The sequence below is a fragment of the Pholcus phalangioides genome, unplaced genomic scaffold (genome assembly GCF_987345545.1).
Source record: "Pholcus phalangioides strain wild (caught in Gottingen) unplaced genomic scaffold, Ppha-v1.0 ptg000011l_1, whole genome shotgun sequence".
Taxonomy (NCBI): domain Eukaryota; kingdom Metazoa; phylum Arthropoda; class Arachnida; order Araneae; family Pholcidae; genus Pholcus; species Pholcus phalangioides.
The window spans coordinates 60,819,943-60,842,422 of NW_028301604.1; the positions used below are offsets into that span (position 1 = coordinate 60,819,943).

General features: G+C 33.5%; 1 protein-coding gene across 8 annotated transcripts in view; it reads left to right on the forward strand.

The window, feature by feature from the left end:
- Hgsnat (Heparan-alpha-glucosaminide N-acetyltransferase) overlaps positions 1–22,480 on the forward strand; it is a 78,550-nt gene that overhangs the window by 11,425 nt on the left and 44,645 nt on the right. For all 8 annotated transcript variants that reach the window (XM_089239827.1, XM_089239832.1, XM_089239825.1 and 5 more), the window contains exons 4-7: positions 8,167–8,270; positions 14,700–14,769; positions 15,597–15,657; positions 15,778–15,872. In XM_089239827.1, coding sequence (XP_089095953.1) covers positions 8,167–8,270; positions 14,700–14,769; positions 15,597–15,657; positions 15,778–15,872 — 330 coding nt within the window. The remainder of the gene's footprint in view (positions 1–8,166; positions 8,271–14,699; positions 14,770–15,596; positions 15,658–15,777; positions 15,873–22,480) is intronic.

Consider the following 22,480-nt stretch of genomic DNA (forward strand, 5'->3'; position numbering starts at 1 on the left):
ACTGTTTTGAATTTCTAAAACCTTAATCTGCAAAAAATATTTCTCAATGCTTTTTTCTCTCGCTGTAGATATTCTTTTTCTAACCTCAGAGCATTCAGCCCTGACTTCAACGATTATGTTTGTATTATCATTGAAGTCAGGGTGTTGAAGTCAAAAAATAATGCCTACAGCAAAAGTAAGTGCTAGGTCTGAAAGGGTTGATTATCCTAACATACTAAAAAAAACACTTTAGCAGCTTAAAAATTTTGATAAATTCTAATTGTCTGACTTGCTTATAACAAACTTTCACATTTAACAAAGTTTTTCCGTGTACTGTTGATTTCATATTGCTTATCTATTCTATTTTAATTCCTCATAACAAACACTGATTTCACTAAAGTACACCTATAGCAAATTTTCACAAATTTTTTAGTAATCTTACCTAAATCCTCTTATGGGTATTTACCTTTCTACAGTATGTAGGTACAACTGATAATGCACCCTTTTTTCCCTAGAAGACATTCTAGTCAGGCATTTGTGAGTACGTACTTTAAAATACTCTTTGCCTCCCTTTTTTCACTCCTCTCTGCGTTGGAGAGAAAAATACTAAGGTTATTTATCCCCAAGAGTTTAACCTCCAGAATACTTTTAGTGCATATTTTGACATTGGTTGCTGTGATGTTATTGTGTGTGAGTTGATTTTTGAAAATGTCAAGGGCAAAATGCTATTCATTGCTTCAAAAATTAAAGCTGTACAGTTGGTTGAAAACAAAAAATGAGAAAAAAGTGAGGTTTAAAAAAAATTGGAATTTTTCAAAGTTTGCTATACAGAGTGTTCTGTTAATGGGCCAACAAACTCAGAGGGTTGTTAATAGGCATCAAGAGAAACAAAAATTACAATGGAACATAATATCGCAAACCACGTTGAGAGGGTTTATAGTATCTTATGAGCCGTTTCTGTAGTGAATCATAAGCGGAAAAAGTAATTCTTAACTAATTTATTACGGAACAATATTTACAACTGATTCTAGGCATGTTGTCATTCCCTTGAAGGTTGCCACCTTCATACAACATAATATTGCTTATTTTCTGGTGTTGCCAGATACATAACAATTCTCCCACTCTAAATTAAGAGATGATTAATGATACAACGATACAATCAAAAGTTATACACAAGAATCAACATTTGAACAGTCACAAGTTCAATCTTTGAACTGGTTTTCTGGAGCGAGTTGAGCGTCTCAGTTGGGTAGTCGGGGCTGGAGGAAAAATAGTTCTTGTTGATCGAGGAGTTGCATTTGAAGTTTGCTCTGTTTCAGTAGAAGCATCTGCCATAGATGAAGTCTTGTGTTGTCAAATTGCAGGAATCTCTCGTTGACTTACATGATCACTAAAAGTGACAAATTTCTTCCGAGGGAAGTGTTTCATAGGAATAGATAGTCGAATAGGAGTTGGAGAAGATGGTCAATTGACTTCACACCGTTGAAGCTGTTCAAAATGTCTCTTGATAATGTATCCATCATCTAGTTCAACTAGGTAATGAACACGACCCAATCGTTGAACAACAGTTCCATACTTCCATAGGCTTGAATGAGTGTAATTCCTTGACTGTACTCTATCTCCTTCCTTGAAAAATTTGTCAAAGACTGGCTGTGTTGCATTGTTTTTGTATGACTCAGGAGTTGTAGGTTTGAAGAGATCTAGCTTTGTTCTGAGATTCTCTCCAACAATAATTCTGCTGGTGTCTTTCCACATGAAAGAGGTGTAGCTCTGTACCGAAACAGTAGTTTACATAATTTTTCGTGAAGTGTTCCTCGTTCGAATTCCATGCATTTCAGTTTTGTCTTCAGAGTTTGGCAGTAACGTTCTGCTTGTCCATTCGTTGAGGGATGACCAGGAGCTATCATTCGTTGTCGAATACCTTTTCGTTTGCAGAAGTCCATGAATTCTTGTGATTTGAAAATTGAAGCATTATCACTAACGAGAATTTCTAGCAATCCATGTCGACTGAATATTTCTCACAGGAAATGAATTGTAATATCAGAATCTGGAGCTTTCTTCATGTAGTAGATTTCTGGCCATTTAGACTTTGCATCGATGACAAGTAAGAAAAAATGTCCCATGAAGGGTCCCGCATAGTCCATGTGAACACATTGCCAATTTCTTGTTGGACTTTCCCAATTGTGCACTGGAGCTTTCTGGGGGTTTTTCTTGACGTTACAACAGTTCTTACAACTTTTCACTAGACTTTCTATGTCAGAGTCTATATTCTTCCAATAGCAGTAATTTCGAGCAAGTGCTTTCATTTTCACAATTCCGCAATGAGTTGAGTGTAGTTCTTGAAGGATGGTTGGTTGAAGTGTCTTAGGTATTATTACACGCTGTCCACAAAGTAGAATTTCTTCTTGTAATGTTATTTCTCTGGGTCATATAAAGTTCCTTCCATAACATTTTTCTTTAGTTCACGAAGATCATCATCCAATTCTTTTTCTTTTCGGATTTCTTCAGAAGTAATTGTGTCTGTGGATATGTGTCTGATCACTGATGCTTGCAGCCCCAAAGCAGAATATTTTGCGATGTTCTGCAATGAAATTTCAGCTGACTGAAAATGTTCTGCGGCAAAAATTCTCGTATACATAATAGTGTTTTTCTACACTTTTCTTAAAATTCTTCCAGATTGTTCTGCAACAGCACTGGTTGTTCTGTGACGTACGTCACACATTTCGGCACATTCTGCTTTGGGGGCTTGCAGGATATATTCATCATCAACAGTGTTGACTTGTGCATCTGTCAATGGTAAGGGACTTCTCGACAAATAGTCTACATTTGCATGTTCAGATGATTTTCTGTGTTTGATGTCATAGTCAAAGTTGGAAAGGAAATGTGCATACCGCAACATTCTTGTAGCTGACAATGCTGGAAGTTTTTTCTCTGGATACAAGAGAGTCATCATTGGTTTATTGTCCACTACCAATGTGAATTTTCGACCGAAGATGTAATCATAGAACTTTCTGCATGCCCAATATACAGCTGTAGCTTCTCGATGGAGCTGGCGCTAATTTTTAACATTTAATTGAATGACTGCAAATATTCTATCGTCTTTTTCAGCAGTGTTGGTGCATATATCAACAATTTGGCTTATTTGAAAGTGATCCGGATTTTCCACGTATTGAACAGTATTTCCTTCAGATCCACTTTTATTTTTCCGTTTCAGAAGCTCTGTAATACATACTCTACTGATATGACCTTTTTTGAAGTAAATCTTGCATGAGAGCTTGTGTTTCACTCGACAGTTTTGAGTCTGGTGGTTGCCTTTTCCCCAATGGAGACACAAGTTCGTTTTCTAACCCGATGTCTCTCAGGTTAAGGTTTCGCTTTCGACTTGCCGATTTGTCGCGTCGATGCGGAGTCAATTTCCATCGCGAAATCCTGTGTTTGTTACATTGTGCAATTTTATTCATGCTGGAACAGTAATTACTCTTGTAGAGTTCTTTATTTTCGATTTTCGAAGCTTCAATCGCTAATGCGACTTCGAGTGTTTCGCCAAACGTCAGTTCAGCTTGTTGTAGAATTCTTTCGCAGATTTCGGCATCTTGTAATCATCGTATAAATTGAGCACGTAGCATGAGGTTGATGACAGATTTTGAGCACTCAGCATTTCCACAACTAGATTTGTATTCAGCGGTTTTCGAACGTTCTTTTAATGTAGCGATATAATTCGAAATTGGTTCACCTGGGTGTTGTGTGCGGCAAAGAAACTTGTGTTGTTCCGTCAGGATGTGTACCCTTTTGCAGAGATGATCTTTCAAGATTTTCAGCAGGTCGTCGTACATCTTCGATGAAGTGAGATCTGGTGAAGTTAGACTGGAAAGCAGGTGATAGTATTTAGATCCGAGACAGTTGATTAACACCATTTTCTTGGCTTCTGCGATTTCTGCTGTTGAATCCGTGAGTCCTTTGAGCTGGAACTAGTTTTCGAGTCTTTGTACATATTCACCAAAAAACTTTCGTTAGCTTCGTCGTAGCATTCAAACGAGATCGATTGTGATTGAAGAAGCGTTTTCACATTGACGCCGGTTGAAGGTGCTGGATGAGTTTCGTTTAGCTTCGAGACGAAATTACTTAAAACGGTTACAAGATCGGCGATGTCTGCCATTTCCGATTTTTTTTTCTTCACTCGTCGTCAACTTTATTGTATCTTATGAGCCGTTTCTGTAGTGAATCATGAGCTGAACGATAATTCTTAACTAATTTATTATGGAACAATATTTACAACTGATTCCAGGCATGTTGTCATTTCCTTGAAGTGTTGCCACCTTCATACAACATAATGTTGCTTATTTTCTGGTGTTGCCAGATACATAACAGAGGGTGAAAATCAAGAAAAATGCATGCAGGCTCTGAGTCCAGAAGAGACAAAAGGTGGATATCAGTTGATCGCTAAATGCGTTCGTGGGTTTGCTCACCATATCTGATATAAGCAGCATTGCGAAACACATGTGCTATGGTAGGACCATGCGCTGCAGACAACGTAAATTAGCGCTATTGTGGTAGTAAGCAAGTGTAGCAGTTATCTGTCTGTTTCAATGAGTATCGTGATGGCTGACTACACGAACGAGGAATACACTGGTATGCATCTGATTTACGATCTTCTTTCCTATGAGGTCACCTTAAATCACTCGTTTATGTGATGCCTGTGGACATGCCAGAGGATGTCATAGTGCGGATTGTTGTCACTGCAGCAGACATCACAAAAGCATACCTGGTATCTTCGAGCGTGTCCGGAAATCATTTTTATGCCATTGTAGACTGTGCAATGATGTCAGCGGCCACCACTTCCAACAACTCCTGTGATAATTAATCAAATAAATCTTTTTGTAGTTATCATTGTACTTCTTGTTGTTCCAGCGTGATGGCAAAACCTGCATGTGTTTTTTTGCAATTTTCACCCTCTCAATGTGGTTTGTGGCACCATGTTCCATCTCAATTTTTTTTCCTCTTGATGTTTACTAACAACTCTTTGAGTTAGTCAGTCCATTAACAGAACACCCTGTATACAATTTTGAAGAACAAAGAGGACTTTTAGAGAAAGTTTTGAATGGTGAACTAAAAATTTGCAAGAAGGGATTTGGGGAAAGAGCTCATACTGATAAGGAAGCAGCTCTTTTTAAATGGTTTGGAAAAAAAAGATGAAAAATATTCCAGTTACCAGGTTCTTGATTAAAGAAAAAACATAACTGTATATTAAGGTAAGCTCTGTATACGAAGGAATTGCTTTGTGTACTAATTAGGAAAGATTGATTCTGTCACAAAACATTTTCGTTCACAATCAAGGCAAAAATAATAACAATTGACAAATATTATCATTGACATATTCAGTTTAAAAAAATTTTAAATAAAAGTTTAACCTTTTTTAAAAAATGTATTAATTTATTTTAACCATTTATAGGCCGAACTATGAACAAAGTCACTTATTGTTTTGAAATTTAGAATTCGGGGTCCTTTTGCATGCCTATACATAGATCAACTTTGAAATTTAAAGAAAAAAAAAATTTTCTTTGTTTTTCACGATGTTCCATAAATGGGACATTGGCACTTGGAGAGAGGTGAAAGCGAAAAGTGGTATCGCCTATATTTTCACAATTATTTATTTCTGGGGTACAGTTATCACACGAAATTTTTTATTTTCTACTATGAATTCAAATTCACAACACAGACTGGCTTTTTCAACATAAAAATGTGTGAGTGCAGAAAATTCAAAATTTTTTCTAATGTCAGTGATAAAAGAAAGAAAACATATATATTTGATGGACCCATTTGTCACATTGGTAGCATTTATACACATTTTTGGCAAACCGCATACCATCCTCGCATTGCAGACACAATATAATGGCCATCAAATGACCTGACATCTTTTTTTCAGTTGACAACGTGAACCTGGATAAATAATTAACCCCTCCTTCATTATCACTACTCTTTGGAATTTCAAATGTGAATTATGATCCGCTTCTCGAAACTCTGAATAAACTAATGAACTATCCAACGTGCTATAATGGTCATATGGCAAATCTTTTCCAATGGAATCCAGAGCCAAGGTTTCAATCGGATTCTAAAGAAAACTTTTTTTATCCCATGCTCCAATTTTTTTTCGGATTGCTAAAAACTGTTTTGCCTTTTCTTGAAACTTGAGTGGTACACTTTGTTTTGGTCTTTTTTTCTGTCCTACATCTTTTGAAGAACACGTTTTAGGAGTTTATAACACCCCATCCTCCTTGTTGTTAAATTATCTAGCATTTCACATACATTAGTTGCAACTGTTGATACTAGATCATTTTCAACAATATCATCTTCATCCATGATGTTCATTTTTATTAGCACTAATTTGCATATATTTACATCCTCTAATTCAGAATCTGAAAGATTTTCTAAATATCGTACAGCTTCTTCTAATGTGAGGTATCTTTTTGATATGGTTATACTCATCCGATCGCAACAAGGCTATCTAGGATTGTCAAACTCGGTTTGATTAGTCTGCTGTTCGCAAAAATATACATTTCTAAGAAGGCAAGAATAAAAAAGTACTCACCCAATATAAGCAATCCACCCCAGAGAGCACATTCCTCTGTGTCATATTACCCAGAATTAGCCCCTATAATCATGTCAAATGATGATAACACCCTGGGGTTCGAACGGGAAAATCGAAGCAGCGCACTGCACATTAGATATCCCTAGAATCCCGCTCTCTTGAAAGGCCAATGTTTCATAAATGGAACATGTATTTTTGAACATGTGTAGCTCTTTAACGTTTAACAGTACAAAGAAAGTAATTGATTTCTTTTGATTGATATATTAAGTGGTAGAAACACACAAAATAATTTTCAATTTACTTCAAAATTGAAATTGGCAAATTTTAATCAAAATGGGAAAAAATACCCAGAAAATATCAAATTTAAAAAATTCTGTCAAAAATGTTTATATCAACCTAAAGTTTCCGAATTTATTTCAAAAAAATACTTTGAACTCTCTATACATGATAAAAAAACTGGAAATGTTTGAATTAATTTTTATCTGTTATTTTTGTAAATAAAAACTATTGGCCTTTAAACGGTTAAGAATGCTCAGATGTGTATTGTGCATTCAAATCATGTTTCATTTTACTAAAATTCATAATTTTTCAATCTGGTATGAATATAAGAAAGTTTGTATCATGGGCGGAGATATGGAAGGGGGGGCCCCCAGCATCAAAGGTAAAGTTGACTGATCTAATGTATCTGTGTATATATCAATTGACATCATCATCACGCCCCCCTCCCCCAGACTTTCAAGTCTATCTCCGCCTATGGCTTGTATGTAGCAAATAGTTTAGCTATTTTTCCTGCTTTATTTACTACTACTACAAGTTATAAGGGGGACTATGATTGGTATTACGTGACTAGAAACAATTATTTTACGCTGTGAATAAAAGAAGTGTACTAAAACTATATTAATAAAAATTTCGAAATCAAATAAATATATTGAAATCATAATCAAAAATATGATTTCAATAAGAAAAAAAACAGAAGCAGATGAGAGTGTAAAATTTTTAGAAAAAATTTTGCAAGATTTGATGACAAAGATTTTCAATAATCAAGGCAAAGATATGGATATGGATTTGAGAAAAGACTGATACCCCTATGTTATTATTTTTGTGTTACCCCTTCACAAGTTGAAGAAAACATCCACCCACCTAAACTTTTGTTTCCCAAACACACACTTTTTGTTCCATTTCTCCCTTCTTCAGAAATTTTTCTCTCTCATCATCTCCTAACTCCAACGAGCCCATAGAATCCTATGCTATACCAGTAGTTTCTGTTGCTCCCTTGGACCATTCTGTTGCCTCATAGGGAATGATATTGCCCACTTTAAAAAACACTGATCTAAACCTTGTTGCTTGCTTTACTGCTCAAAGACACACAGTCATTCGTTCAAGGGCTTAATGAATTTTTCATCCAGTGGTATACCATTTCATATCATTTTGGAGGCCAGGTATTCCTTTAGTAATGTCCAAACAATACAGAAAACTTCATTTCAGTGCAAGTTATCAAAGTACCACCAGAATTGTTTGCTTCATGTCCATACAGAAACAGTGACATTAAAACTAGATAATAAATCAAATTATAAATGTGAACACTTTTTTTCCATGCTTAGCTTAACTAAAGAATACTTTAGAGAAGGATCATGGTATAACCTATCATATGATGGACGAAACTGCCTTATGAGTGAATACATAAAAGGACCATCTGTTCTCTCTCGTAAGTTATTATGCTCTTAATAAGATTATCTATAATTTCTATAAATTATGAATCTACAGTAGGCCTACTTAGTACTACGGATTACAAGTGATTCGCACGATGAGAAAATATTTTAACCTTTTAAGCGGTTTTTAAAATTTTCTTGATCTGCATTATAACTGTCACATCGGGAATAAAAGTGTGTTAAGAACCTGCGACCTTTTGGGGTGACCAAAATAAAACAGATAAAGTTTGATGAGATATCTTGGGATTGCCTCTGTAAGGGTTAAACAAATGTTGACTTATTACGAGCAATGTCTTGTAAGACAAACAAAAGTTTTAAAATTTTAAATCTATTTTGACTTGATAAAAAGAATATTTTTCACAATGCGAGTAGTAGGTACACCAAGCACTCCTAGATGAGCACTAGTTAACCTCTTTGCATACTAGCTGCTAGCAATCAATTTGAATGATCTGTATTAGATGTATAGCCGATGAATGTGGTAGCCTTGTTCCACGTTATAAAAAAGGAAGAAAGGGTAAAAAAGAAATAAGGGTGGGAAGGAACCGTACAGATATAATTGTATAAGAAAGTATTAGTACAGTGCCCTGCTTTTTCTCCCTCAGCTACAAACTTGTTTTGTAGTTTTTTACTTGTTCTCTTCCTTACTTGTATGTGCAGTATGTAATAGAAGAATTACATTGTGTGAGTATGTATGGGGAGATGCTGTGAGAAGGAGGAGGAGAACGCCACCATCGTTATCAGTTGATCATTATCTTGTTGAGATATCATAATGATGGTGAGAGAACAGAGGGGAAAAATACACACAACTCTGTTTCATATGGTTATAGTAACACTTCGCGATCAGGAAAAAAGAGGTTGAATGATGAGAGGTTGAAGAGATGAATTGAATTTGTTCCACTGGTGTTTGGACGCAATATTACGTCCCTGATAGTAAAGAGGTTAATATGAAACTTTTTGAATTGGTGTTGTCTGTCAAATGATTACGTAAAGTATTCACATTCTTTGTTGAGTGACACATAGGCCTAATCACAACTAGAAAGCCTATGGTTTGTTCTTTCTCAGTGCAGGCAAAGCCATCTTAACGAGTTAAGGGGCCATGCTAAAGTATTTTCAAGGTTCCTTTTTATTATTTTAATGAATAATCAAAGAGGAAATTATATCTTATGTGTATCAACAAAACCCTTCAATAGTTTAAGGACCTTTGCTTGATTGGACCCCCGCCCCTGACTACGGGAGTGCCATTCATAACACAAGCCCATGAAAGATTGTCTTACTTTCTTGTTGGTTGTTAATTCAAGCTGGATTTTAAAGTGAAGTCTGAATATTGCTAAAATTCAAACATCATCAGAAGAAAATCATTTTCCTTATAAAAACTTTTATTAAGGAAAGTCATTTAAGAGTAAATCCATTTATTTTCAACATCTATTTCAATTCTCATTAACAAGCATGAGTCTGACGGAGTGAAATGCATTTTCTTTTTCTTAGGGAGTGCTGAAGTGTAGAGCCTTCCTTAGATTCCTCTGTTTAATATTGCTCCATGCGAGCTGGATGAGGAGAGAAAAATTTTTTGCTTTGATTGACTGAAAGAGTGTATGAGTATAGGTGACAATGTGTATGAGTAAGCAAAAGAAAATAATAATAATAAAAAGGAATAAAGAGTTTTGATGATAAAGTACCCCTTCTCAGTCAAAATAGTTTCACTTTATGGGCAATTTGAGATGACAAGAAAACCTTAACTCATGGCTTCGCTTATATTATCTACAAGGAGATTATTGGCTTATCCAAAGAAACCAAAAAGCAGCTTTTTAATGAGGCAGGAAAAATACCTGGTATTAGTGGGTCTTCAGGAAATAGAAACTTCAGACGATGTTTTTGCTTTAAGAAAAACCTTAAATAGTTTTATTCCATCTCAGATAGATACTCTGAAGATTCTTCAGGAAAAACAGTCTAATATGTTCAAGACATATTGAGTAAAACCTGAGTTTAAATGTTATTAGAGGAAAGATCATCTCTCTCTATAGAAAGACTAAAAGAATGATTTCTCTTAGTGTTGCCATCTATAGTGGCCACATTTAGTAGTGATTGCTCTCGTAACTTTCATTTGTGGCTATTCAGATCCATCTTGTCAGCAAATAGGATTGCAATAGTGAAATTTTGACAATATTCAGAGTGTTCCAGAGTAATTAAAAATTTCCAAATTAATAAAAATTCCAGCAATATATTTACATTATATTAATATAATATTTACAAATAGTGATTATAGGGAGCATAGTCTACCACTGTCTGGGAAAGCCAAGCTTTTTCCCAACTGGGCAGTCATCGTCCACCTGGATAGTGGAGATCTCCCTGATATGTTCGTACTCTGAGTTATTTCCTGGTTCAAACTAAGCAACACATATGCAGTGGATAAAATGTATGATTGATTCAATTATATCAAATCTTTGCCAAAGTTGATATTTCTGACAAACCACAGGGCGCTGTGTAACACTGCAGAATTTTATTTCGGACTATTTGAATCTATTTGATATGAGTTGGTTTTGCGATAGCAAAACAGGAGAACATACCACATAATCAGGTGGATTATTGCCTTGTACATATGTATTTTATTTTTTCTGACTCAGAGCTGAGCGAGGATAACAAATTTTACTGAGAATCCCAGAGGCTTTATTAGCCTTTTGTTTTGCTTCTTGACACTGTGCCTTAAAATTTAACTTTCTATCTATTATTAATCCCAAATATCTCACTTGAGATACTAGTGTTAGGACAGTTCATCCAAAAGTAACAGAGGTTGTTAGCGCCAGCTTCCTATTGGTGATAAAGAAAAAGCTGCACTTAGTTTCATTGAATTCAAGTGTGTTGGCCCAGGGCTCCACAAAATGACCGTCTTGGTCATTTCATTGAGATTGAACAAAGCTTTATCCCATTTTCTCTCAGCCATCATGTGAACTTTACATCATCTGCATATAACACTAGTAGACCTCTGTCAGGTTCATTAAAATCATTAATGAAGGGTAAATAATTGGAGGTCTAGAATGCACCCCTGCCAGAGAGATGCTCGCAACAGATGAGTCAAAGAATCAGAGTCATTTATACATACCCTAGGAGAGCGATTGTGAAGACAACTGTGCAAGATGAGTATGAAATTTGCAGGATATCTTTGAAAGACTATTTTTGAAAGAAGTGTTTTGTGTGAGATGGAATCAAAAGGCATATGAAGTCTGTATTCATGCAGCATTATATGCAAAATATACAATGCCATGATTTTATCTCACTCAAAATATTAGGTGTATACATAAGTTTTTTTAGCAGTTATAAATGTTTGAGGAGCACCATCTGCTCTCGAATAGTTTAGTTCAAGAAGACCTTAATCCTTTTGTAAACTTAGATACATTTTCAGAAAGTATGAAGAGTCTGTTCTTTAGCAGTAAATGTCCACCTGAAAGCTCATGTTTAGCTTATTGTAGAAATTCTTATTTTACGAGATATACACTGGCATTCATTTCTTTCGCTAGCAAGATCCATTGTATCAAGTCTCAGTGGCCGTGAAACACTAAATAAGTGAATAAGATTAGCAAGATCTTTTCTCTGATTTGCGAAATCCTGATTTTTCAGTGTGATTTTGTTTTTTATCAATGTATATATGGAATTCTCAAATTTTATTTTATATTTATTGATCTTATCGTTTCTTTAAATACAATACAGCATAACCTCAATTATCTGACATAATTGGGATGACCCTACACTGTAAAATCAAATGTGCATCAATTCAAACACAGATTGCCATCAATAACAGTGTTTCTTAATTTTTTTTCCTGAGGGCAACTCTTTTAATCATGTTTTGATCCCTTAGCCCATGTCTTTTCTGGGGGTCTAAGAGCAAAATCCTTTGTGCTTGTTTTACTGATTTTGTTTTTGAGTATATTTATAGTAAAAAAAAGTTTTATACATAAAGCTGTTGTCATATCCTATCACTATTAGAGAGGCTTTTTGCCTTTATGAATAAAGATTATATTATGTGATTTCATGATCATGCCTTACAACAGTATAATAAATTTCATCCTATGTGAAATCTGCTCAAGGATTTCCTTATGAGTCCCTCTAAACTAAATTTATATTGTTAAAAAATAATAACAAATAATGATATGATTCAATCCCAGGCCGGGGGCTGAAGCCCTGTCAGCACTTCTATGGGGGTTAGGCATAAATTCACTGCTCAAAAAAAATTTGCTACATAATTGCTCATTTGCAGTTTCTTCATCTCAGTATTATCTTTATTCACATCAGTAGAAGGATTTAAAACTTATGATAATTTCATTATCACTGAGGAAAGAATTGAAGAAAAAATTCAGTAGTGGAAAAATCGACTTCGAATAACAAAGTGCAAATGATTGCAGTTATTTTGAACACTTGTCTTTCACTGAAGCTAAAAGTTATGTTTTTCACGCATAGAATGATAATCTTTGTTTTGGGATTTCACTGTTTAATTTTTTATCTGTGTAAAGCGCCCTTGCAAGGAGCTCATATCAGTAGTTCTCACCACGGGAACGTGTGTGGCTTTTTTAGGACCCTAGAATATACTACTGAAAGTGCCACAGGTGAAAATCAAGTAAAAAATAAACCATGGCTAGAGATTAGGGTCCTGTGAAAAAAAAGTGCAACTTTTTGCTTACTAAAAACTTTTGCTTACTAAAGTTGTACTAATGAAGTTTGTACAACATTATGCTGCACATTGTACAATGCATATCGAAACCCCCAAAGCAGAATGTTTTGCATTGTTCTGCAACGAGCCCTCGGCTACGTGGAAATGTTCTGCTATAAAAATCCCCATTATTATGTTTTTTACACTTTTTCTTAAAATTCTTCCGGATTGTTCTGCAGTGGCACTGATTGTTCTATGACGTACATCACAGATTTCAGCATATTCTGCTTTAGGGATCAAAACATGTAAATAAACAAACTTTCACAAACAAGAATATGTAAATAAATGATTGACTACTTTTTTTCTATCTAAGGTAGTGATCTGGGGATCCAATCATCCCCCTAAATTGTAAGAATATTGCTGATATATGTGACCTTGATTGAGTTTACAACATGAAACATGAGCAGTTTGTTCCATCCTCAAAATACCACTTTGGTTTCCCCCCCCCCCCAGAATAAATTCCTGGTTATGGCCTTTCCATGGCACATTGGTCCCCACAATGGAATCGGCTGACAGGACTTGAGACCAAAAACCAAGAGGTCATACAACCTTAGTTATATTGTTTTTAATTGCACTCTATAAATTTACTCAGAAATAAATTAATGATTACAGAGGGCCTAGGTCCTGGATGTTCAGCTGGTTGCTGTAATTAAATTTATTTTGTGAGAAAAATTAATTTGTGTAAATAAATTAATTTGACTTTTGCTGTATTTAGTGCTTGTTAGCCCTGATGCTTACTTGAAAAGTAAAAACATGTGAAGAAAAGAATGGAAGAAATAAAGGGTGACAAAAAACTAAGTTCTGTAATTTTGAATCCTTTTTACAAGGGTATTAACACACTTTTTTCCCTCCCACAAAGAAGCATTGGGGACTGGCAAAAATGAAAATGTTAAATCACATTAAGCTAAATCCCATATTCTGCTGTTTGTATGCAGGAGGGAGAAAAAAATTGAGTTTTTTTAACAAACCTTCTACTCCAGAGATGAAGAATTTTTCAAGTCTATTTCCTTAAAATCCTCAAACTGCCAGCCGTTTAATTAAAAAAAATTTTGGGCACAGTAGTCCAGGTCGATACGATACTTGCCTATATAATGTACCAAAGGATGTTTAGAGGTGCCACGAGTTTGATACCAATTTGTCACTGTCAGAAACTTTCCTGATGCAGGGGTACAACAGGAACAGCAACAACATTACCACAAAAAACGATTACTGCAGGGAGTCCCACTCTGAGGGGTTAGCACCAGGGCTGAAGCTAGGGTCATATTTTTTACAAAATGCGAAAAAAGTAGTGCCCCTTTTGCAAAAATGTGTACAGGAGGTACAAAACGAGTAGACATACATCCTTCAATCATTAGCATTTTAGTATTTTGCTAAAGCTTTTTTCCCCATTTTTGATTTTTTTTTGCTAAATGAAGTTTTATCTAGCTTAAACCCTGGTTAGCACACAAATTTCTCTCAGTAAAAAAAAGCAAGATGTGTAAGGCTGTCATTCGGAACCAGTAATAAATTATAGGTCTCTGTCTAATTAACCCTACTGCACAGAAAATGACTATGGTGTGACAAAAATGATAAAAAAAATGTTTGCTTTTGTATACTTGATTCCTTTTGAACTCTTTTGATCTGAAAGTAAGACCTTTTAGGCAATTCTCTGTAAGTTATTTGATATTCTTTCAAATTTAAATAATATTAATATAAATATTTTATACTTGCATACAATTATTTCTAGCAATATATATTGCTGTGGCCATTTATGCTTTGTTTCTGGTAATGTGGATGCTGGGATCTTTTATGTATAAGTAAATATCACTTTTTCCTTGTTTTATCATGAATTTTCTCTGATGATTATATATGATAAAAAATCTATATTAATATTTATATCTGTCATTGACTATATTGACTGTATTATGGAATAGAGTATTTTTTATGCACTAGCTTAGTAAATATTGTACTGTGGCAACACCTACACTAATGAAATTAACTTGTTCATAGAAAGTTACTCGCGCCATAAAAGTCTCTCATATTTAATCAAACTTTCACTTATATAGGAGATCCCATTCACATTTATTGCAGGGGGTGTAAAATGTATGAGGGTGAGAAATTTTTTTTTTTCAAGTTGTATTACAGAAGTGGGTGTGAAAAATTCCAGCTAATTTTATTATTTTGGGTAACAGTCAAGTTATGCTTTGTTCTTTTTGAAATATTCGACACTATTATACACTGAGCTCAACATTTTCATGCACAAAGTTTATATCTTTTTATTTAGTAATATAAGGTAAAAAATGAGCATTTATAAATTGTTGTAGTCATCAATTTTTGTTTATTCAAGATAAATGTGGTACACCATGCAGCAGTATTTGTAAGTTAAGTTCCACTGTACACAAATGTTAAAAATTCAAATGTGAGATTTATAATATAGAAAGGATCACACATGTCGCTGTTCACAAAGTACAAAAGACTAGATACAATGCAAAGATATTTTTTATAGAAAAAAATCATAGAGAAGTTTATCTTTTCTATTTAGTTTGCTGTACTTTTTATCAGTAGCACTTTCTCTATAGATCACCATCTCTCTAATTATATTGCAGAACAACCCTTACCACTCTCTTTCACTCCTTTATTTTAGGCAAAAAATATGGGAAAAAGTGATTAGGTCTAGAAATTCCCTGAACGTGAGTATGGCAAATGTAAGCATCAATTTGCTTTATTTATAAATAACTCTTCAGTATATATAAAATAGTTTTTAGTGATGATGTTCATCTTGTGATTAAGTCATTGTAACTTCTTTACTAATTTTACTTTTTCAGGAGCTTAGTGCAGCATATTCAAGTAGTTCTGTTATTGAAGATCGGAAACAGACGCATCAAAAACAGAGACTACGTTCATTGGATACAGTACGAGGGTAATGGGTGTAATGATTAATGGGTACTGAGGAACCAAATTTACTTTGATGTTTAAAAAATTTTCTGCATCCTTTAATTAAGGATAAAAGCAGTTAAGAGTTAAAAATCACTACCCTATTCAATTTCTAGGTTTGGATTCATCATTTGGTATGATTAATTAACTATGAAATAATGTGTTACAAACATTAATAGCAAAAAAGATTACAGAAACTATAAAATTCAAAGCTTTCAGCTACATGCTGTTATTAACATAATGATATTGTACTTAAATGTATATTTCTATTTGAGATGTTTACTCAAAAATAGTCAAACATTTTTAGGTCTCAAAGAATAAACCAGTGGTTCTCTAAGTGTGTGTTGAGCTGCTAGGAACATGCCAAGAACCTGTGGATGCTGATGTTTACCTGTTTGTTGCTTTGAAATGGTTCTTTGTTAAACTATTCTGAGAAGCCGTGTATATCCCTTGACTGCTTTCAGAGAGCTTGCGAAAATTGACATCAGGCTGATAAAAACTCAGTTAACATGGATTCGAGCCGTAAATAGAGGCAGATTTAACGGTCAGCACACCGAGTGTGCCCGTGGCCCAGAAAAAACTCCTACTTTACACTTTTTTCCTAATTTAAGGGACCTACTTTTTTTTAATGCCTGAGGCCGTCAACTGACCTTTATCTGCTTCTGGCCATAACTTAATTTAGAGTATCTTCATGATGGTGATTGTTGACTTAATATTGATATCTTACACTCCATTTTTTGTTTTGTATAAAAAAAAATCTCAATTTCCCTTTAGAAGAAAGAAAAAAAATTTAAACACCCCCCCCCCCCCCCTGAGAACATTCCGTGTACACCTATGAGACTCACCACCCTTCCCAGTCCAGCCATAAGTGGCAATAGACTTGAAAGTCTGAGGGGAGCTGCACAATAATAATGTATGTCAATTCACATATTGATATACATAATATATATAGATCTGTAGGCTCTGTCATTGATGCTGCGGGTATGGAATTGCCCCTCCCCTCAACGTATAATAATTTATTTTATTTAATAATTTAAATGATTTATTTAATTCAATAATTTAAGTAATTTATTTAAGTTAATAATTTAAAATAATATTGTTAAGAATTTAATTTTATAGTTTTTAACCGTATTAAATTTCTTAAAATTTCTAATAAATATTCTAAGACCCAGCAAGAGAAGTCATCTCAAAGTATTTCGAATGAAACTGAGGTAATGATCAAGAGCGAACTCAACAAGAAACACTTATGCTAAATTAGAAATTAGCAGCAGAAAAACACTGCTGATAAATATGAAATGGGTAAAATTATCTATTTTGTGCTTTGTAGGGGTGAGGGACACTCACTTCTGAGCTGGGGGAGATAACATGGTTTTTTGGAGTAAAAAGTAATCCTGTGTAAGCTATATAGTGCATACATGTATATAAAAACTGTGCATTTTATTTTGCTGCCAAATTTTTAAAGCACTACAAAACTGATAAATGCTGTTATAAAAACAAAATTTTTGCTGCTACAAAAATCCAATTTTCATTTTCATGGATGAAACAAATTCTTTCATCAAACTTTGTGTTATTTCATTATTTTATTTTTCTTTTGAATGTGAAAACTTCATGTTTTGAAAATTTTCCTGCTTGAATTGATTTTAAGATGGGTTGTGGAAAGCAACATGAGGGAAAAGCATTGCAACTGTTACTTATAAATGATGTAATGTAATTACTCTCTCACACATAATTGTTGATAAATTTGATGTTATTCAAAACTACTGGTTTTTAGGTTTGAGTTTGATTTAATTATTTCACACTATTATGTAAAAAAAAGCAATTTGGAAGAACGTGGCAACACGACGGCAGGGAGGACGCATGCATGTTGCTAATGCTCCGGAAATTTATTAAATTTCCCATTTATTTATTAATCATTTTTAAAAATATTTAATTTGTTTGCGTCTGATAGAAAGGTATTTATTTCTAAGTATGCCGTGATGAAGTAAAATTAATCCATAGACATATATGATCTCTTTGCGAATGACGTCCACCGCGTTCTTGGTATTTATGTTGATATATCTGCTTTGATCAATCATAATAATGGTGGATACATGTTCAATTTGTGAAGGCGAAGTACTGAAAGGGAAGGAGGTATTTTCATGTTCTGGTTGTGAATCACTTATTCATCCGATATGTGTTGGAGCCACAGACACAAATTTCAAAAAAATGTCTACTGAAATGAAACAAAAATGGCGATGTACTGACTGCATAATATCAGCAAAGATTGAAAAACGGGAAAAATTGGAGCTTGAAAAAATACATGATATCATTCGTGAAGAATGTCGAATTATGACTAAACAGATGGAAAAAAAATTCTCTGAAGAATGCAGTGTGTTGAAATCCGAAATGATCGAATTGAGAAAATCAATCGAGTTCAATGATGAAACACTCAGGGACATGAAAGCTGAACTATCGGAGGTAAAGAAAGAATTACAGATAATGAAGAGATCGAATGAGGGGTTGCAAAGTGAAAATAATGTTTTGAAGGAAAAAATCAAGAACATATACGATGAACTGGATAAAATTGAGTTACGATCGAAATCAACCAATATAGAGATACAAGGAATGCCGGAGGAAAAGGGGGAGGATGTGATGGAAATAGTGACTGAAATTGGTAAAACTTTGAATGTGTATAAACCGAATGATATAATGAAGCTACATAGGGTAAATTCGGTAAACAAAAATAGGATCAGACCAATTATTGTCTGATTTAGAGACTCCGCGGTGCGAGATGAATGGATTGAAGCTAGCCGAAGCAAGAAGGGACTAAATGCAAGTGAAATTGATGAACGTTATGGTGATTCAAGGCTATTCATAAATGAACATCTTACTAAGACTCTCAAAGACCTTTTTTATCACGTCCGGAAGTTCAAGAAGGATAACGACTTTGACTTTGCGTGGGTGAGGGACGGCAAGGTCTTACTGAGGAAAAGGCAGGGTGAAAAACTTTATTATATTCGTAACATAAATGACTTGGATAAAATTAATCAACAGCAGAATTCCCAGGAATCCCAGGAATAAATAATGTAAGTATCAACTCATCTTGCCTTGAAACATTCGATGATTTGGTGAGTTTTTCAAATAGTCCTGAAACTTTCATGATCTTTAATCAATATGATAATATTAATATTAATAAATAAATTATTAAAATTTTCACGAGCGCTTCTAATATTTACATGCAATATATGCATGTAAATATTAGAAGCGCTCGTGAAAATTTTAATAATTTATTATTGCATTTAGAAAAATTAGTGGTTCCATTTGATGTTGTATTACTGTCTGAAATTTCGATCAAAGATCATGAAACTGATCTGTACAATATTTTTGGCTATAATAGTTTTTGTGAATGTCGAAATAGAAATAGATCAGGCGGCGTTATTGCATATGTAAATAAAAAATATTCATTTTTAAGTACTGCCTTGAATATGAATACAGCTGAAGGCTTATATTTGTACAGTGAAATGTTAGATCTATGCATAATTTTAATTTACAGATCCCATGATTTTTCTCGAATGGATTATACTAATGAGTTCAGATCAATTATTAGCAATTTAGGGTATAAAAATATTATCTATACTGGAGATATTAATATGGATATATTGAAGTCTGACACGGACAGTGATGAATACATGAGTCTCATGTCTGAATTTGGTTTTTTATCATACATAAATACACCAACAAGAAAGTCAGCGTGTTTAGATCACGTTTTCATTCGAAACGCGAGGTTAAATTATCGATTTGAAACAGCAGTATCAAAATTAGAGATAACGGATCATTTACCACTGGTTATTAAATGTAATCTTGGAACTGATACAAAACTTTTAAATAATAATCAAAATAATAAAAATCGGTTTTGTCAAAATGTGGATTATGATAAGTTTGAAATATGTGTAAAAAATTATGAATTTGATGAAAACATTTTCAATGAGACTGATGCAAATGTATTATATGACAAATTTCTTGATATTGTGTTTAGGCATCGTAATTTCTGGACAAAACAGTCTAAATGCAAAACAGGAAATAATTTGAAAAGTGAATGGATTACATATGAATTGAAATGTATGGTCGATACTAAAGAAAGACTTTATAAAGTTTTTAAACGAAATCCTTCAGATCGTGATAAGGAAAATAATTACAAAAACTATAACAAACAGTTAAAAAAGAAGCTAAAAGCTGCAAAGGATGCGTTTTACTATAATAAATTTATAAAATGTGGTAACGACGTCAAGAAACAATGGAAAGTTACTAATGATATCATAAATCGAAAAATAAATAAAATAGTACTTCCAGTAAATACTAATTCTGAAACAGTGAATGAAATGAATGAATTTTTTATCAATTCTGCAATAACTGAAGATTCTGAGTTAATAGATGAAATAGAGCTTCTAGTACCAAACCAGTATAATTCTATAGTTGTTACTGAGATAGAGGAAAGGAATGTAAAGAATTTAATAAACATACTTGAGAATAATAAAGCGGTTGGTTATGATGGAATCACTCCAAAAATGCTAAAAATTGTCAGTAAATACCATTTAAAGTTTATAACCCACATTATAAACTCTTCAATTCTCAATGGAGTTTTTATTGATAAATTAAAATGTGCTCTTGTTATACCCATTCATAAATCAGGTAATGTCAATGATTTCAAAAACTATCGTCCGATCTCTATTTTGCCCGTCTTTTCGAAAATTTTGGAAAAGATAATGAAACACAAAATTATAAATTTTCTAAATCAATTTAATTTTTTTTCGAGCAATCAGTTCGGTTTTCTTGGAAATAAGAATACTGAGATGGCAATTTTGAAATTTTCAGCAAAAGTATATGAAAGTATTAACGAGAGCAAAAGAACCCTTGCTATGTTTTTAGATTTAAAAAAAGCCTTTGATAGTGTCGATCATCCAATTCTTATGCATAAGTTATATTGTTCAGGTCTGAGAGGCAACACTTATCACTGGTTTAAAACTTATCTGTCAAATAGAATGCAAGCAGTTAAAATAAATGATACAATAGGTACATACAGGATTATTAAAACTGGCGTCCCACAGGGTTCTGTTCTTGGACCGATTTTATTTCTAATCTTTGTTAATGATATCAATAACCTGGATCTACATGGTGATTTGATTAGCTATGCCGATGACACAGCTATTGTTTTGTCAGAACAAACGTATACCATGCTGAAATCTGATACTGAAGAAGATTTAACAAAAATTAACACTTGGTTGAGGCATAATAAGTTAACCTTGAATCTCAACAAAACTAAATACATAAATTTTCAATTATACAATAGAAATATTGAAACACTTATAATTCGATGCCATGAGTTGGGATGTTCTGATGACCAATGTTTTTGTCCGATTGTCTCGGAAACTGAAGAGTATAAATATTTAGGAGTCACTATAAACAAAAATTTGAAATGGAACTCTCATGCAACTGCACTTAGTAACAAAATAAAATACATGAATGTTCGTTTATATTGCTTAAAAAATATTATATCTCCTCAATTTATTCATACACTTTATTTTGCTTGGTTCTACTCACTTATTCAGTATGCTATATGTGTTTGGGGAGGTGATTATGAGTCCAATTTAAATGTTTTAATAAGTGCTCTGAAAAAAACTATAAATATTATTTCCTCTCGTTAACCCTACACCATCTGCCTATAATTATAAATCAGACTATAGATTTAATATTAAAAAATTGTATATATACCGAAGTCTAATGTTTATTTATAAAAATCCTACTTGGTTTGAAATCAAGCAATGCCCAACAAACACACGTCTCCGTCGAGGTTTTCAATATAATATTATACAACCTAAAAAAACATTAACCCAAAAGCAATTTATATATTTGGCTCCATTATATTTTAATAACCTGCCAAATGAAATAAAATATGAAAATAAATTAAGAGCTTTCAAACAATTAATTATCAATTATATTAATATTTTACTACAATAGGAAGGTACTTCTCGGCCCCTAGTATACAGTGTTGTGTCACCTAGGCCTTTGAAATATTTGTCTATTTCTATACTTGTATTTTGCTTAGTACTTGTTAGTAGCCTATATGAAAGTGTTTGCCACCACAGAAAAATTTATGTTTGTATACTCTGGACGGATCAAGCGATCCCTTGAGTAGAATACTGTATTTATATATTTATATATATTGGTTTTTTTTTTCTCTTAATAAACTATTTCTAAAAAAGAGTTTCATTGAAATGAAAAGTTTAGTAAAAACGGTTCATTCAATTTACTGATAATCAAAATTCATTGTCCATTTGATTCTCTTTTTAAAAATATTTTGGTCACTATTTGGTCACTTTTTAAAAATATTTTGGTCACACTTTTTTAAACATTTTGGTCACTATTTTCTCTAATTTTGAGGCCATGTTCCGTGCTGAACCCTGAAGATATCAATTTTGTCTGCATCTTCAATAGGCATTATGACTAAAAAAAACTTAGTTTTGTATCAAGCTTCAACAACCTTGATAGAAGAACGACAGTGTATTTCTTTTAGCTCATTATGAGTTAAGAATTATTCTACTTTGCTTAGCCTGAAAG